This window comes from Aotus nancymaae, unplaced genomic scaffold (genome assembly GCF_030222135.1).
Source record: "Aotus nancymaae isolate 86718 unplaced genomic scaffold, 86718_ANA_hifiasm-v0.15.2.pri h1tg000049l, whole genome shotgun sequence".
NCBI classification, from domain to species: Eukaryota; Metazoa; Chordata; class Mammalia; order Primates; family Aotidae; genus Aotus; species Aotus nancymaae.
In genome coordinates this window covers 14,065,977-14,084,288 of record NW_026988463.1, presented here as the reverse complement: position 1 = coordinate 14,084,288, position 18,312 = coordinate 14,065,977, and the positions used below count along the sequence as shown (strand labels likewise).

Genomic DNA, 18,312 nt, shown 5'->3' with positions numbered 1-18,312 from the left:
GTGATCAGAGGCTGGTTGTCATGAGGTAGGCAAGGAAGAAACCAAGGTTTGTAGAAGCCAGGTGACTTCTGAAATCATCAGAGGAAGCCCAGGATTAGAACTCAAAACATTTTCATTTCCATCTGTTCCTGAGAGTTTATGTACTTGGCTCAGAATCTGGAAGCTGACCTGTGTACCCAGAGATGGAAAAGGACCTGGGACTTCCTAGGGGCAAAGCCTCCTAAGTCATCCTGCAGCAGCAGTGACAGCAAAATAAAATCAGAAAACTCCCAAGCTTTAAGGAGGCTCAAGGTTTTAGACCCAGTTGTAGATCTGTATGTCTGCTCTTGAGCAGTTGAGTCCTTTCAGAGTTTCTTCACCCATCAGAGGTCTGTTTATCAGCTAAGGCTCTTGAGTATGAATTTGGGTTACTTCATCTTTTGGGTATCCCAGAGGCAAGATGCAAAGAATAGAGACTTTGTAGCAGGAGGCAGTATAGCTTAGCGGTTAGAAGTGCAGACTCTGGAGCCCGACCACCTGCATTGGAACTCCACCTGTGCTGCTAGCTGAGTGACCTTCGGCAAGTTACTTTTATGGATTATATATTGCTGTGTGTGAAACCAGCCCAAAACTTAATGGCTTTTTTAAAAAAATGGCTATTTTTTAAAATCTCTCATGAGTCTGTGGGCTGACTGGGCTCAGCTGGGTGGTTCTTCTGCATCATGTGGTGTCAGCCAAGGCTTCACTGAGCTGGATATCCAAGATGGTGGTCTCATTTGTCTGGCAGTTGGTGCTGGCTGTTCACTGGGACCTCAGATGGGATGACCGATCAGAATACCTCATGTGGCTTCTCCACCTGGAGAAAGTATGAGCACCTGAAGTCACTGAGGCTGAGTGAGAGGCTTTGAGTAGACTAAGAGATGTGGTTTGGGCTCCTGACATCTTTGCTTCCTCTATGTTTATTCACAGGGATTTATCTTGTCCTTGCCTGTGAAATAGGGGCACATGTCTGCCCACTCACTGTGGAAGAGCTTTGTGGAGTAGCAAGCCTTTGATGATACTGGGTGGTGGTGTCATACTTGCACACCCCTCTGGACTAGAAGTGAGGGAGGCGGCAATGAGGGGAGGGTTCACTGTCCATCTTTGCCACCCTGTTGCTTGGACCCTTATTCTGCCAATGGGAGGAGGTATAATTTTTTCCCTATGGCTTTGGCAGATTGGCTGCTTTTCTTTTTCTCTCCCTCTTCTGTCTTTCTTTTTTATTTAAATAAACATTTATTCAGCACAGAGTGAATACTTTTCATTTTTTTTTTGACAGAACCTCTAGTATCTTCCCAGGTTTGAGGACGTGTCAGTCAAGGTGGTAGAGTGGGCCTGTGTCAGACTTCCATGCTGGCACTGGGGTCAGAATTTCACGATGAGGGAGAGAGCTGTTGCCACTGACCTGTCCCTGCTCCCCACCTCGCCTCCAAAACCCAGAAAATCCTGAGTCAGGGGAGATGATGGGAACTTCTTTGCTGATATAGCCCAGAATTTGATCCCCCGTTGGTCTTATCTGCCATTTTATATCTTTGTGTGTGCAGCACTGAGGGTGTTTGCTCCGGCATGATTCAGGAATGCTGTCTGCTCTGTTGCTCTAGTAACGGGCTCTGCCTTTCCCTGCACCTGAAGACTGCCACGTGAGTGGCCAGACCACAGGCAGATGGTGAGCTACCTTCTCTGCAGGGTCAGGAAGAGGCGAATGGAGATAGCCATGTATGCTGATGGCTGGTTTGTGGCCCATAGCGAGGGTAAACTGAAGAGAAGTCTGCATCCCAGGGATGGGCTCTGCAAGATTCCCCAGACTTCAGGAGGTCATAGGGGGTGTTTTTGACCAGTATCAGTAGAAAGTTGATTTTTCTTACAAAATAATCTCTGCTCCACACTCTCTTTATTGGCAGAATATAAAATAGAATCGGCTTTGTAAAGGGCTGTTGTCAAATCTAGCTAATATCTGGCTCCAGTCTTTAAAGACAGCAAGAAAAGACAAAATTTTTTGTTGAGTAAGCTCGGCCTTTAATTATTATTATGCATTTGCTACGGTGCCTGGCCTTGTTATCAAGTTATATTCCACAGAGGTTAGAAAGTTCCCAAATGCTTTTTCCAAGCAGCCTCTCTGGTACTCATGTAGACGCACAAAATCTCCTGGTTTACTGATCCCAATAATGCCACGTAATTAGAAGAAAAGCCTCTAAGTCAGAAGGATTGAACAACTCCTGGGTACTCATATCCACCGTTCAAAATGCTGCCTGAAAGTCAGCATCCCTGAGGGGAAACTTACCTATCCAAAAAATACCGTGTTCCAGAATTAATGATTTTTGAAGAAGCCCTTTGTTTTCTGTAATTGTAGAGAAATGCTTGTCCTTAAAAAACCTGCCTTATCTCTCACCTTGGTCCTTTTGGTTGCCTTCTGCTTGTGCTTTGTGGGGTAGATAACAGCCAGAGGTTCTTGTGAATGAGGTTCCTGGGTGCAAACTCTGTTCACTTCCTGTTGGAAGTGAGGCTACATTTAAAGGTGGTGGTGATGGTACGTAGCAGTGGAGCCGATGGCCTGTGAGTCCCCCTCCAGCCTGCTCACTTGATTGCCACAGCATGCCCAAAAGAGCCCTTCCCCAGCCCCAGTGCTGAGGGGGAAACCCAGAGAAGAGGAGTGTCCAAGAGCTGCTCCACAGTGTCTGCCAGAGAAGATGCTGGCGTCCTGGCTATTGCTACTGGTCTCCACATGGATGTACAAAGGGGAGAATGGGTGTTGTCTAGAAGGTGACATGGCCTCAGAACCCTTTCTCTGCCCTTTTCCCTCCATGATGCATAACTGTTTGGAAGGCACCAGCTCTGCCATCTTGCCTTCTGGATTTGAGTGAAATGTATGGAGTTGGATGATGTGGAAAGGATATTTGATTACTTAATAATCTGATAGGCACTGAAATTGATAAATAATTTGTATCTGCTTATGGTTATGCGGTTAATATGTCTTCATTGTAGAAAGTACAGAAAAGTTCAAAATGCTAATTCTCTTTTTAATTTTAATTTTTTCTTTTTGAGACAGGGTCTTGCTCTGTCACCCAGGTTAGGGTGCAGTGGTGTGATCATAGGTCACTGCAGCCTTAAGCTCCAGGACTCAAGTGATGCTCCCACCTCAGCCTCTGGAGTAGGTGGGACTACAGGCTTGTGCCACCATGCCTGGCTAATGTTGTTCCATTATTTTTAGGAGAGACACGGTCTTGCTATGTTGCCCAGACTGGTCTTGAACTCCTAGGCTCAAGCAATCTGCCCACCGCAGCCTCCCAAAGTGCTAAAGTTACAGGCCTGAGCCACTTCACTCAGCCTCCACTGCTTGTTTAAGGAGAGCTTTCTAATGTGTCCTAACCTTCAAGTTTGTTCATTTCTTCTTGAAGAAGCCGTCAAAACTACTTTAATCATACTTTCTTTTTTCACCTTTTAGCTAACTTTTCCTGTTTGCTGAGGGTTTATAGCAGACAAGTCTTTGAAGTTGGACAGATCCATTTCCTAGATGTGTGACTTGGGCAAGTTATACCGCCTCCCTGAGCCTCAGTTTCCCCATCTGTAAACTGGGGAGAATAATACCTGCCCTCAGGTTCACTGTGAAGCTTGATGAGGATTGTGGGTGGTGGGAAGCCCTGAGAGGTAAAAGGTGTGAAGTCAGTGCTGTCTTTTTTCCCTTCACTGCCCCTCACCCTTCTCTGTTCCACTTCTCTTAGTCTTGATGCTCCTTCTTAAAATTCTAGCCAGTTTAGTTTCTAGCAGATCAAAAAAAGAAGCTTATTCCCTGGGTATGAGAAAAATACCAACATTTATTAAACATCTACCAGTACTGGGCATTTTGTTGTCTGCTTTACATACTAATTACAATCCTTGAGATAGCTATGAGTATCAGTTTCCTATGTCATGGGGAGCTGAGGGTGGGTAGCCTACTGAGGGTCACATGTACCTCTGAATGCCTGCTTGCCCTCACCCCAACCTCCACGGTGTGTGGTCAGTACCCCTAAGCAGAACTGGTGGTGGGTTTATCATGCCACACAGTTGAGTTTCTCTCCCATAATCATTGTCTCATGTGGCCCTTCTGAATCAGAAGAAGCCATATTCTGCTACCTAAAATTGCTCATGCATCGTGAGGGGAAAGGATGGCGCCATGGTGTGGGGGTGGACATTGGCCTTTTGTGTTCACCTACTGGGTGTGCCTGTGTGTGTAATGTTCATCATGGTGACAATGGGTATTTTTTCCATTGCACATCTGATAACTTGCGTCTCAGATCCTAATTGGGCCTTTATCCAAAATTACATGCTCTTACATGCCTGTGATTATCTCAATAGGATTAACAGTCCCTCTTCGTAAAGATAATTGAGATCTCTCATGGTGGCATATTTTTATTACTGCAACAACATCTGCAGCCATCCCTCCACACCATCTCTTACTTCTTTCCAGTAACTGCTTTTTCACTTCCTTCTGAACAGGAAGTGTTCAGGGATCATGGGGAGGCAGGATTCTTCTGTGATCATGCAAACCTTGGTAACCATTATGCATTTTTTCTCCCTTCTCCTCATGGTAGGTGCCTGGAGATTTGAGTCAAACATCCGAAGACCAGAGTTTGTCAGATTTTGAAATGTAAGTCCACAGCCTGTGCTCACAAGGGGTCCTTTAGAAACTGGACTGTGTTGCTGGCTTCTGTTGCAGAAGACCTCGGGGGGGAAACAGAAATCACTGTTGAGAAGTACACAGGGTTGACGTGGTTCTTGTAGAGGTGGGAAGTGGTTTTCCTGCAGTCTCACTGTGGCCCTCAGACATGTTTGATCTCCCCCTTGGGTATTTAAAAACATTTTGTTTGGCCAACATTTAGAAGTTGGAAGATACCACATAAAAATTCAGATTTCCTTTATTTTCTTTAAAAATCAGATGCTCGTGCCTGTAAGGCCACAGTTCACAGGAGCCGAGTAAAAGCTGTCCCTTTAGCACAGGCCATGTGCTGTCCAGTTTACCACAGTCCCCACTCTTGGCTGTTGCCAGGAAGTGACCAACTTCACTCATTTTATTGTCTGTGTGGCCCCTGGGTTATGGGAAACAACAGTCATCAGTGCCTTGGTTGGATTTTTTATTGTATTAGATTCTATGTGGTGTCTCTGCTGAGTACCCCTAGGGAGAGGTTAGTTGGCCAGCAGCCTTTTTTTTTTTCTTTTTTTTTTTGAGATGGACTCTCACTCTGTCGCCCAGGCTAGAGTGCAGTGGCACGATCTCGGCTCACTGTAACCTCCACCTACCGGGTTCAGGTGGTTCTTCTGCCTCAGCCTCCCAAGTAGCTGGGATTATAGGCACACACCCCCATGCCTGGCTAATTTTCCTATTTTTACTAGAGATGGGGTTTTACCATTTTGACCAGGCTGGTCTCGAACTCCTGACCTCAGGTGATCTGCTCACCTCTGCCTTCCAAACTGCTGGGATTACAGGCCTGAGCAACCATACCCAGCCAATTTTTGTTCAGGATTTCTTGGGTTTTGGATAAACAGATCTTACTTAAGCTGGAAAATAAAATGGGATAAGTTTTCTCCTCTCTCATTCACCTCTGGCAAATATAGGGTTCAGCCCCCCTGGGAAGAAAAGCCCAGGAAAAGCCCCTTCTAGAGCTGGCAGGGCTGGGCCTTTGGAAAGAGCATTTCTTCAGAGCCAGGCTGGCCTGTCTTGAAATCTCAGGCATCAGTCCAGCCATTTATCCTCACTGGGCCCTCACTTTCCTCATTTGTGAGGTGAAGGTCCTGATGCAAACCTTGCAGGGTATGTGGTGGCAATGAAAGTGAGATTATGGAAGGCATGAGGCCATCCCAGGACCACTGGATGTTGGGGCAGCTGCTGGGGTCAGGGCTGGAAGCGGCTGTTAGGCTGATAGGGTGAAGAGACTGAGGTGGATGAGAAGTGAGGGGTGAAAATCAAAGGTGAATCTGCCTGCCGTGGGCTTGTGGGCAGGGGGAGCACAGTGTGATGAGGATCCTGGAACAGCAGCGCAGTGGAGGGCAGCCATGGGAAGAAACTGGGAAGACAGGAGAGAGCCACAGAGGGGAGTCTCAGACACAAGGCTGGAAGCACTCATTATTGTAGCCAGAATTCACCCAGGTCCTGTGGCAGGTTCCTGTGTCCAGGCAGGTTCCCGATAGAGGGGATGAATTAGCCATGGTCCCTGCCTGAACCAGGCTACATTGTCTCTCCCCAGAGATTTGGAACCTCCCCCAACCAGTTTCCTCATCTACACTAAAGCCAGAGGCAGCAATGGCACCATTCCCCTCTCAGCATGGAGATCAACATCCTTCATGGAGTTATGAAGAAGGCCCTCACTCACCTCTGACTCATCCCCAGCTTTTCCCATTCCTCTCCCTGTACCAGCCACCCTGGCAGTTCCACTTGTCTAACCTACGTGGTCTTCTCCCTTTAGGATTATTATTTTATCCACTTAACCCTCATGTACACAGGATCACCTCTGTGCTGGGCACTGTTCTAACTCACTTAGTCTTCACAACAACCTTCAGAGACGGGTGTCACCTCACAGATGATGAAATGGAACCAGGATGCAAACCCAGGCAGTCCTGGTCTAGAGTCAGTGCTCTTCACAGATGCTCATTCCCCTGCCTGAAGCACTTTTCTCAGCCGCAACCTCCCTTCCCCAACTTGGCTAACTCTAAATATCCCTTAAAGCCTGGCCCAAACATTGCTGCTTCAAAGAAGCCTTCTCTGGTGTCCCAGACCAAAGCAGGCCCTGGAAGTCACTCTCCTTAGATCCGGTGTTCCTTGATGACACTTACAAAAGTAGTAAACAATTTCTCTGTAACAACTATAGGCATATATGCACCTGACAACAAAGCTTCAGAACATATGATCTAAAAAATCAACAGAAATGAAAGGAAAAACAACAGTTGTACAATAAGAGTTGACATCAGTACCCCACTTTTAATAATGGATAGAATAACTAGACAGAAGATCAGTGAGGGGATAGAAGATTTGAACAACATGAGAAACCAATGAGATATAACAGATGTATATAGAACAGTCCACCAGATAACAACAGAATGCACGTTCTTCTCAAGTGCACATAACTTTCCAGGAAAGACATATGTTAGGCCACAAAACCAGTCTCAATAAGTTTTTAAAAATTGAAATCACACTAAGTATCTTCCTTGACCACAATAGAGTTAAAAAAAATATATATATATATATTTATATATATATATATATATATATGTATTTTATATGTGTGTGTATATATCTATCTATCTATATATTTTTTGGGATGGAGTCTTACTCTGTCATCCAGGCTGGAGTGCAGTGGTGTGATCTTGGCTCACTCCAACCTCTGCCTCCTGGGTTCAAGTGATTCTTCTGCCTCAGCCTCCCAAGTAGCTGGAACTATAGGCGTGTGCCACCATGCCCAGCTAATTTTTATATTTTTTGTAGAGACAGGATTTCACCATGTTCACCAGGCAACTCCTGACTTCAGATGATCCCCCTGCCTCAGCCTCCCAAATTGCTGTGATTATAGGTGTGAACCACTGCACCCAGCCCACAACAGAGTAAATTTTATGGAGATTTGTCTTTCTCCCATGTTAAAACTGAATGCTTCATGAAGAAAGGGGAAATGTCTGCTTTTACCGCTCTATCTCTAGTACCTAGGGTAATAGCTTCTCAGTAAGTGCTTGTTTAACAAGTGAGTGAGTAAAGAAACAAAATGATGAACAAATGAACTAACACCTCGGAAGGAGATGGTTATGTAAACAATCAATTCTGATTCAGTGTGGTCATTGCACTGAAAGAGAGAACCATATAATCCAGGCTGAGGGTAACCTTGCTCTAACCCTGGGAGGTTGTCCAGCCCTCTCCAATCCAGGGAAGTTAATAAAAACCAGAGTGCTAGTTATATTTCTGCCTCGTAGCCTGGCACAGAAATGAAAGGGGAATGTTATAGGCACTAATACAATTTCAGGGACCTTTCCAGGAGGAAAGTGATTAGATACACAAACCAGTTTTGGTGGCTCAGAATTGCAATGTACAAATGGCATTGAGCCCTGGGGAAGTGATCAGTGGGGTTTAATTTACCCCTCAAAGGAGGTCAGCACCTCAGCTCAGAGATTAGAAGAAATGCTGCTTCAGGAGAGAACCATTACCTGAAGCGTTATTTTCATTGTGAAAATGAAATGGTCTTTACTCTAGAGGTTGTGAGAACACTGAATCATGGAATCTTCCATCACTGGTGTCTCAAATTGTGTTCCAAACCCAGAAGGCTGGCGAGTTTTTATGAGCTGCTCTTTAGAGAGAAGGAGAGCTCAGGAGAAAGCATTTAGCCCTGGAACAGCTCTAATTAGAGGTGAAGGCTGGGACCTTCCAGCCCTTCCAGAATGGTACAGCACCATTTTTATAATCACTACAATTGATCGTGAAGTTTCAGGGACAGTCGGCTTATTATCTCTGTGTAATTTGGATCCAGCCAGGTACAAATTTGATAGTGGCATGTGTGTATATACCTAGTGACTTACCAGTTAAGTTTAAAGTCATCACATAAGGCAAAAGAGTGACATAACCAAAATACCTCTTAAACATGCATCAAATAGCCCATGTGAGGAATAAATGATTTTATTATAGGTAGAAGCATGGAGCCATGTATGGTAGGTACTCAGTAAATTATTTTGTATTTGAACTTAAACCTTGCTGTATTAGACCCCATATACATGGCATTTTTGGTCAAAGTTGAAAGAGAGGTATTTGTACCCATCAGCCTGGTGTTCTAACTTGTTATTTTCTCTTGTACTTCCCTCCTCCTATCCTAAACAGCTGTTACCCTCTTTGCCATGAGTGTTGGTCTCCTGAGCTCCCTAGTGGAGTCTGCTCTTAAGATGGGCTCAGGGTGTAAAGTCAGCTCAGTGAGGAGGCAGAATGCCTGTGGGGCACTTCAGAAATGCTGGGCATTGCTGTGTGTGACTTCCTGTGATAGCTTCCTTGGGGCTTCCAGTTATTATCCTCATTTACAGATGTGGAGACTAAGGTTCCGATACATTATGGCCAGATCACTTCCTAAGAACTTTCTTATTCCGGAGAACAGATTGCATATATATGAGAGAGGGAGAGGTTTAGTGATAGGACTTAAACTTGTCTTTTAGCTTGCTATCAGTTGTGATGTAGGTTGTCATAAATTGCTTGTGCATAGTACCTCTTAGAGGAGAAAATTGTCTCCTTTCCTCTTTTTTTTTTTTTATAAATGAGTTAAAATGCCCAATATTGGTCTCTCTCTTTTGGTCAGATCAAACCGGGCGCTGATCAACGTCTGGATCCCCTCAGTGTTTCTCCGGGGCAAAGCAGCAAATGCATTCCACGTGTATCAGGTGAGTGGCTTGGTTTTCAGGTGGACCTTACAGCTGGATGGCAAGATGCTCATTTGTCCTGCTGTGGTGCTTTGCCTCTTGGTGGTGAGGCACTGTGATTAGGAGGCAATGGCCCTCCAAACACCCGCATCTTAACTACCCAGAGGCTTTGCAGAAGTCTGTGGCTTTCAGTTGAGTGGGAGGATACGGTGGGCCTCTTCATGCCAGTTAGGCCTCTTAGTGTGGCTGCTGCGGAATCTCAGCTCAGACTGCTTGAGCAGAGATGGAGATGGGTTAGCTCGCATTGCATCTGAAAAGTCCAGGGTTAGGTCAGGCCTCAAGCACGGCTGCACCTGCCATCAGGAACCTCCTGCCGTCTCCTATGTCTGCTGCTCGGTGACCCTTTCAGGCTAGCTGTCTGTGGGTTGACAGGATGACCCCAGCAGCGCCAGGTTCTCAGCCTGTCTGGATCGGCGGGTCTCAGTGGTCTGTCTTGGATCTCGAGCCTCTTCCTACACCTTGGGGTTGGGTGATGGACTCTGTGACTGGCCTGATTCAGCTCATATGACCACTGCTGGGCCCGGGGTGGGTGTTTACGTCACCTGACCACATGTCTGAGAGTGAGGAAAGGAGATTCCCCAAATCAGAGCCAGAGAATTCTTTCCAAAAGAAGGGACAATGGATACTTGACAAGCAGAACGTGTAGACACCGCCTCTGCTTCCTTGGGGTAGTGGCGGCCGCATCCTGGTGGGCATTGAGTGTCTGGGGTGGTGAGACGTGTGTCTGTAAGAGGTGATTTTGCCCAATCAAGGGGATGCCTGTTCTCCATCTTCTCTCTGATTTTCTGAAACTTCTTTTAGCCCTGCCCACGCCTTGTCTGCACGTCTGTCTGCCTTCTCCTCTCTCTTACCATGGACTCTGATTTCCAGGCTTTTATGCACCCTTGTTCTGGGACTGCTTTGTTCTCAGTGCTGAGCCCCAGCTGCTTCCTGCTTCTCCTGTCCTCTTGTGCTAAAGTAATTGTCATTACGCTTTGTTTTATTCCCCATGAGCTCTTTGCAAATCCTTGGATTTTGTTGCCATCTTTCTTAGTGAGAAATTGACTTATTGAAGAAATCTTCTTGGCTGATAAGATATTTTTCCCCAAAGAGCAGAGTGGTAAAGAAAGGACACTGAACTTGAAAATGGAACCCCTGGTTTAAATCCTATGACCTTAGATGCATCTTAGTTTCTTCAGCTGTAAAATGGAAACAGTAATCTATTGTGTAAAACTATTGTGAGATTAGAAATACCTGGCACGCAGTAGACACTCTGTATTCATTTCTCACCTGCTTGGTCTCAGGTCTAAGCAGAATATGTACATCTTACTGAAATTCACAGGGACAGATGAGCTAGACTTTGGCATGAGAAGGTTGTTTTTGTTTACGTGTTCAGCTGGGCAACAGTCAGAGGAGAATATTGTGTGTTCATGTTGTTCTCAGCTTCGGTTTAAAAAGAGAATTTGATATTATGGATTTTCAAAAATCCTCTTCTCTTTGTCCTTTTATCCCCCCAGAACCTAATTCTTTATTTGAGTGTCCTTCAAGTTCTGCTTTGTGATCATGAGAGCACTGGAAGGTGTAGCCTGGAGGATGAAAAACATGAAGCAGATAGCTTTATCTTAGAGCAAGATTAAAACATGACATCACTTGAGACGTTTCCTTGACCTTTCAGTTTTGACATTTTCCCCCGTTCACCCCATGAAGCAACCTGGCAAGTTTCAGCTCCTGCAAGTCAGCTATGAAATGAGATGGACCTTAGCAAATATGCCGTTACCTGGGTGATTGTTTCCACAGTGGCCACTGTGGCCGTGAAGCCACTCTCTCCCCGTCCTTCACTGTGTGAAGCTCTCCTGGGCGCGGCCCTGCTTCCAGCCAGCCGCAGGCCTGGCCGCTCTGCATCATGGGGAGCAACCTCACTCCATGAGCCTCTGGCCTTCTGCAACCCTCTGATGTTGGGGGATGTGAAGTGGTGTCTCTTGCGTGCAGTTATTTTTCTCTTTTTAGCAAATGATGCTTCTGATTGGCGCCTGCAGAGCAAAATCAGAGCATATGTTTGGAAGCATTTTAGAAAGCCTTTATTGCCATGTTTTTACTTTATATAAATGATAATGCATAGAAGGTGAGTCATTTAAAATACTGGTACTGTTGAAGAGTATTTTTTTTAGAATTTAAAAAAGTATGCTGGCAGGGTGTAGTGGCTCACGTCTGTACTCCTAGCACTTTGAGAGGCTAAGGCAGGTGGATCACCTGAAGTCGGGAGTTTGAGACCAGCCTGGCCAACATGGTAAAACCCCATCTCTACTAAAAATACAAAAAGTAGCCGGGCAGGAGGCTGAGGCAGGAGAGTCACTTGAACCTGGGAGGCAGAGGTTGCAGTGAGCCGAGATCATGCCACTGCACACCAGACTGGGTGATAAGAATGAGACTCTGTCTCAAAAAAAAAAAAAGTATGCTATTTAATTCCAAAAAAGTTTTGAGATTTTGAGAAAATTTCTAGAGAAATAGCTAGAAAAGAATGATAACATAGAAGTTAAAAAATATATCAGATAAAATGTCAACTAAGGATTTAAAAGGAAAATATAGAAACCATATGTATGTGTCATGAGATTCTACACAGTTGCTCTCATTGATTTATGAATTTCCTGTGGGCTTCCTGGCAGCCAGTGTGAAAAGGAAATGTGGTTATTTGGATAATTCCGTTGCTAATAATAAGAAACTATGTTAATTCTTCAAAAGAAGCTGTAAAAGAAATTTCCACACAGGGTTTGAGATTAAACAATAATAAACGATAGAGTAGACCATCCTCAACTACATTCCTGTGGCAGTCACTGTCTGGTTTTGTAAGATTTCTCTTGAAGGAAACCAAGGGCGTAACCCTCAAGTGAACATAAATTCGATTGGAGAGCCAGGACCTGTAGCTCTCTCAGTAGAGCTGTGCTATCTAGCACCAGAGCTCCTAGACACATGTGAGAGATTTGTATTGATTAAAATGAGACTTGGTGCAGTGGCTCATGCCTGTTATCTCAGCGCGTTGGAAGGCTGAGGTGGGTGGATCACTTGAGGACAGGAGTTCGAGACCAGCCTGGCCAACATGGTGAAACCCCACCTCTACTAAAAATACAAAAAATTAGCTAGGTGTGGTGGCAAATGCCTGTAATACCAGCTACTAGGGAGGCTGAGGCAGAAGAATCACTTGAACCTGGGAAGCGGAGGTTGCAGTGAGCTGAGATCACACGACTGTGCTCCAGCCTGAGTGACAAAGTCTCAACCAACCAACCAACCAACCAAAAACCTGGCCATGATGACTCACGCCTGTTTTCCCAGCACTTTGGGAGGCTGAGGCAGGCTGATAACGAGATCAGACAATTGAGACCATCTTGGCCAACATGGTGAAACCCCTGTCTCTACTAAAATACAAAAAATTAGCCAGGTGTGGTGGCACGTGCCTGTAGTCCCAGCTACTCAGGAGGCTGAGGCAGGAGAATCGTTTGAACCTGAGGGACGGAGGTTGCAGTGAGTTGAGATTGTGCCACTATGCTCCAATCTGGAGACAGAGCAAGACTCTGTCTCAAAAAAAAATAAATAAAATGAAACCAAAGATTCAGCTCCTCAGTCGCACCAGCCACATTTCACATGCTGAGTAGCCGCACGTGGCAGGTGGCTCCTGTTCTGGACAGCACAGATCTAGAACATTTCCCCAGCACAGAAAGGTCTGCAGAGTGGCTGCCCTAGAACAAGCTCTCCCAGTGCGTAGGATGGCAGGATGGTGTCGTATGTGCCAAGTCAGGGTTTAGAAGGACTACACTGGCCATTAAAGGCCACATCCTGCAAGGAGAAGGGCCCCCCTTTTCAGCTCGTCATGGCTTCCAGCTCCTTGGAGGAGAAAGTCCCTGTGTCACTCTCTTACCTGTCATGTCCCTCTGATCTTTCTTAGGAAAATCAGGAAGGCTGGAGTCAATGCCTTTGGCAGGCAGCAGGCTTGAGGTTAATTAGATTGTTTTGTTTTGTTTCTTTTCATTTTTGTATTTGCCTCCTAGTTATGACACATAATTCTATTTTTCCATTTACCATGGTGATATACAGTCCCCTTGTAAAATATATTTTAGGTGAAAAGGAAATGAATCAGCTTAAAAGATGCTACTAAATAAACAATTGTGAAAACAGTCCAAAGTTTAGCAAGGTGCTCTGTGAATGATTGATATTTGGGTAACACCGAAATAAAGGAACAGATAGACTGTGATTAACGAAAACCGACATAATAACTAATAGCCACCTCTTACTGGTTTGTGTATGTTGTGTAATATCTCATTCAATCCTTGTAGCCACCCTGTGGGGTAGGAAACTCTTACCCTCATTTTTTAGGTAAAGAAACAAAGACACAGAGAAGCTTGTTTACTGACAGGTTTTCAGCTCTCAAAGCAGTCTCTGACAAGATCCCGGTCTATGGAGAGTCCACGTTACTGAAAGACGGTAGAATCAAGTTCTTTAAAAATCCTAAAAGCAGTTGTGCGTGATGGCATTGGTTATATTTCCAGCAACTCTAGAGGCTGAGTTAGGAGAATTGCTTGAGCCTAGGAGTTCGAGGCTGCAGTGAGCTATGATTGCATCTGTGAATAGCCCCTGTATTTCAGCCTGTGCAACACAGCGAGATCCTGTCTCTACAAAAGAAATGTCAAAATTAACCAGGCGTGGTGGTGCACACCTGTAGCCCCACCTATTGGTGAGGCTGAGGCAGGAGCCTTGCTTGAGCCCAAGAGTTTGAGATTGCACTGAGCTATTATAGTGCCACTGCCACTCCAGCTTGGGTGACAGAGTAAGACCCTTCTCAAAGAAAAAAAAAATTCTAGAAGCAGCTGGGACAGTTGCCCTTATTCCAAAAGGCAGGGCCCAGCTCAACTAAGATCTCACCTGCATGGACAGCCACCTGTACCCCTGAGATGGCGGGCTAAAGGGATGCCTGCAGCCAAGCCAGGACTTCTCCATAGGCCCTCTCTAGATCCACCACAGTACACGCATTTTCCAGCAAGCCAGATCCAAATCCAAGAGCCAGGCTGAGACGGTTTGCATTGGAAAGTTGTCAGAGCAGGTGCTGGCTCGCAGTAACTTATCTGGCCGCCCAGTATCTCAGCATGTCTTGTCTGAGCAATGTCAGGGTCCCAGAGCCTGCGTTGGGGGTGGTTGGGGGAAATGTCTTCCAGCCAGGCGCAGTGGCTCGTGCCTGTAATCCCAGCACTTTGGGAGACTGAGGCGGGTGGATCACTTGAGGTCAGGAGTTTGAGACCAGCCTGGCCAACGTGGTGAAACCCCATCTCTCCTAAAAATATAAAAATTAGCCAGGCTTAGTGGCACATGCTGTAATCCCAACTACTCGGGAGGCTGAGGCAGGAGAATCACTTGAACGTGGTAGGCAGAGGTTGCAGTGAGTCAAGATCACGCCATTGCACTCCAGCTTGGGGAACAAGAGCGAAACTCCATCTCAAAAAAAAAAATTTCCTTCTACATGCCAAAGAAACTAAGATAATTTCCCTGCTGTGTGCAGTCACAAAGCCCCCACTACTTGTATTGTGGAAGAATCTGGAATTATATTTGGCTCAGAGGATTCTATCAAGAAGTGCTGTGCATTGACAAGTTGGAATGCAAATTGTTGAAAACGGTTTATGTTCCCGTATTCTGAGAGGGAGCTGAGGTGTGTTCTGCCACTAAAAATAATAAATGGCAGCCTTTTTCTACCCCCAGGACCAATGTAATATCCGGAGAGTTCCTGACTTTAAGTGTTTCAAGCGCTTCTTACACATTAGGCTCTGCTGGTGCTTGGCTGCGGCAGCGCTAGCCAGAGACAAAATGATTAAGGAGTGTCAAATAAAATGGAAAACAAAATTAAACGCAGCCACTGCCTTGTTCCGCTGAGTTTTTCTCTTTCTCTCTCAGTCAACACACAGTTTTATTTGAGTTTGATTTTCTGGCACTTCCATATGACGGAATTAAATTTGTCAGTTAATTTCTAGTTTATACCATTGCAGGTGTTTGGTCTTATTCCCTGAATACCTTGACTTCCAAACAGGTTTGAGATTCACTATCTTAATATCCCACTGAAGTGTCTCTAAAGGTGTGGTAGACATTAAAAAAGCTCACATATTTGTTTTCTTCAACTATTACAGCTACTGGATCGGTATGAAGTAATATGTCAGTGTACTTACCTGAGATCTTAAGTCTTTCCCTTTGAAAAATACCTTTAGTGTAAGTACAATTGGAATCAGTCTTCCATGTGGGATTAATTTCAGCCTTTGCGTCTAGCCACCACAAACGCTGGCTGTTGTACAATATTTCATTTGCACAGCAGAACTGATTAGATCTCCTTTGTAAAGAGGGTTGCTTTGTTTCAGCAAAGCTTTTTTTCTTCTAGAATAAGTTCTGTTTCCTAGAGGCCACAGGGTGTTGTCTTGGCCTGAGGAATGTCGGTATCCCGGGAAGACTTGTTCAGTATTTGACCTCTTCCCATCCCCCATCCTGCAGAACAAAATCACGTAGCCTGAGTGATTGTTATTATTACTTTGTTGGAGACAGGGTCTCGCTTTATCACCCAGGCTGGAGTGCAGTGGCATGATCGTGGCTCACTTCAGCCTTGAACTCCCTGGCTCAAGCAATCCTCCTGCCTCAGCCTCCTGAGTATCTGGAACTATAGGCATGTACCACAATACTCATGATTTAAAAAAAAAAATGTTTTTAAGAGACAGGGTCTCACTATGCTTCCCAGGCTGGTCTGGAACTCCTGGCCTCAAGTAATCTTCCCACTTGGGCCACCCAAAGTGCTGGGATTACAGGTGCAAGCCACTGTGCCTGGCCTCTGAGCCATTTTAAAGGTTTAATCCAGCTAAGCATATTTATATATGTAATGCAGGGAAACTGTATTATTTTTCTATTAATAATAGATCACAGCATCTTGGCAAGCTGCATGAAGCTTCAGGTGGCTTGGAGGATGGTAATGTTTTTGGACGTCAGGCTTTGCAGTTCTCAGCTCTTCCTTTTCATTCTCTCTCTTAAGATAGCTTACCCCTTGGGCCCTCAAGTTTTCTTTTACCCACAGCTCTGTCTTTATGTTTGCTTCCTGTGTAGCTATGCAGAGAGGGAAGAATTCATTAAGTAGAGAAAGATGAAATGGTTGGACCGAATACAGAAATGGGAACTGCAGCTGCAATGATGTGGGCTCTGAGAAGCCTCCGCCTTAGCAGATAGCATTCCAAACTTAAGGGAGAAGCGGACTCATTCTGAGGCTGAAGCCCTTCTCTCTTGCTCACACCTGGTCCTTCCTGTCATACCTGTTGTATGCCAGATAGGCAGGAGAGCCGGCCATGGACTGAGGTAGCCATTTCCTATTTGATTTGTGAGTTTCATCCCAGCCAGTGTGGGCTCCTGTGCTGCAGGCCAGGCCGGTCCAGGGGAGCACTTGCCCTTATTTTTACTCTCCCTCTCTCTCTCTCTCTCTCTCCCTCTCTCTCCTTGAGAACTTTCCACCCGGCATTCTGAGGATCACATCACACCAACCACTAGCTCTTCCTGGAATGCTCAGGGCTCCCAGGAAAGCCTGAGGTAGGTGGAAACAAATAGGAAAAGGCAAAATGCTCTCTCCTTCCTGCTGGATGTAGGTGTCACTGCTGTCCTCTCTGCCTTTATCTTTCCATATAGGAAGAATTTTTAAAATTTCCTTTCCATATGAAGCCTTTATTCATCTCAAAGCTGTTTATCGAGGGCCTGCTATATGCCCGGTATGCGCCACACCTGCAGAGCCAGTGGCAGCCAAACTTGACATTGAGCTGACCTTCACCAGCCTCACTAGTCTAGTGGGAAGGCAGACAGTGTGCGGTAAAGGTAGCCTCACTCTGCAGAGAAAGGAACAAGGGGGAGGGACGGGACACTACCCACCTTGCAGCGTGGATGCGACCACGTGTGATGACATATGAAATGCTTGGCCCATTGCTACTGTGTGAGTTTATCTTTGTGATCTAATAACCACTTGACTTGTGATAAGCCCTTAAACCTGGAAGGAAACATGCAAAGATTTTCCCCTTGTTGAATAGAATATCTCTGGGCACGTCCCTATGTTCAGTAAAACTGTATGGAGCATCTGCTTCACCAAGGGCTCTACAGGGCTGCAAGGAGCAAGATAGCATTTTCCTAGTGTGTCTGGCACCTGGTGGGGAGACAGGATCTCCACGAAGGCAACCAAAGTCCAAGGGTGGCTACACGAGGCTTAGCGGAGGGGTGGGAGAGCCAGCTGTCAGGTAGGCAGCCCCAGCCTCTGCTGCACGCTCTTTAATGCACATTGTTGCTTAATTCTTTCAGCAACCTATGAGGTACGCACTGTTTTCATGATGCCCATTTAATAGATGAAGCAGCTGGGACTCTGTGGGTTGAATAACTTGCTCTGGGGCATGCACAACATCCTGCCTTGCGCCTCTGTCTGCTCCGTGCTGCTCCTCACCCGACCACCGAGGCGTGCGCCTGACAGATTTGTCTCTATGAAATGAACCTGTTTCCATAACATGTTTCCTGCAAGGAATTCTGACACTCTCTCATTGACCCATCACTCATTGTCACAGCTGCCGTGGGCCGCTGATAGTGGTGACAAGGTAATATTCTCACGTGGGAGAGAGAGCTGCAAAGACCAGAGTACGGAATTGATGGGTCCCTGGGAATGTGAGAAGTCTGTTAAGGTGGAGACCTTTGCAGCCTCTAGTGCATAAAGTCTTTGAGTATTAGGCTTTGAAGAAAACTTAGAGCTCACCTCTGTGCGTGCATATGTGTATGTGTGTTTTGAAAGGTATATTCAGGATTTTAACTTTTTACTTGGAAAGCTGAAAGTCATGGGCTTTGTAAACAGTCTATAGGTAGAGGTGGACACAC

At 45.6% G+C, this 18,312-nt stretch overlaps 1 protein-coding gene across 2 annotated transcripts in view; it reads left to right on the top strand.

Moving 5' to 3' along the window:
• The window catches only part of SNX29 (sorting nexin 29), a 596,058-nt gene that overhangs the window by 420,008 nt on the left and 157,738 nt on the right, over positions 1-18,312 (top strand). For both annotated transcript variants that reach the window (XM_064362489.1, XM_064362490.1), the window contains 2 exons: positions 4,587-4,642; positions 9,309-9,390. In XM_064362489.1, the coding sequence (XP_064218559.1) occupies positions 4,587-4,642; positions 9,309-9,390 (138 nt within the window). The remainder of the gene's footprint in view (positions 1-4,586; positions 4,643-9,308; positions 9,391-18,312) is intronic.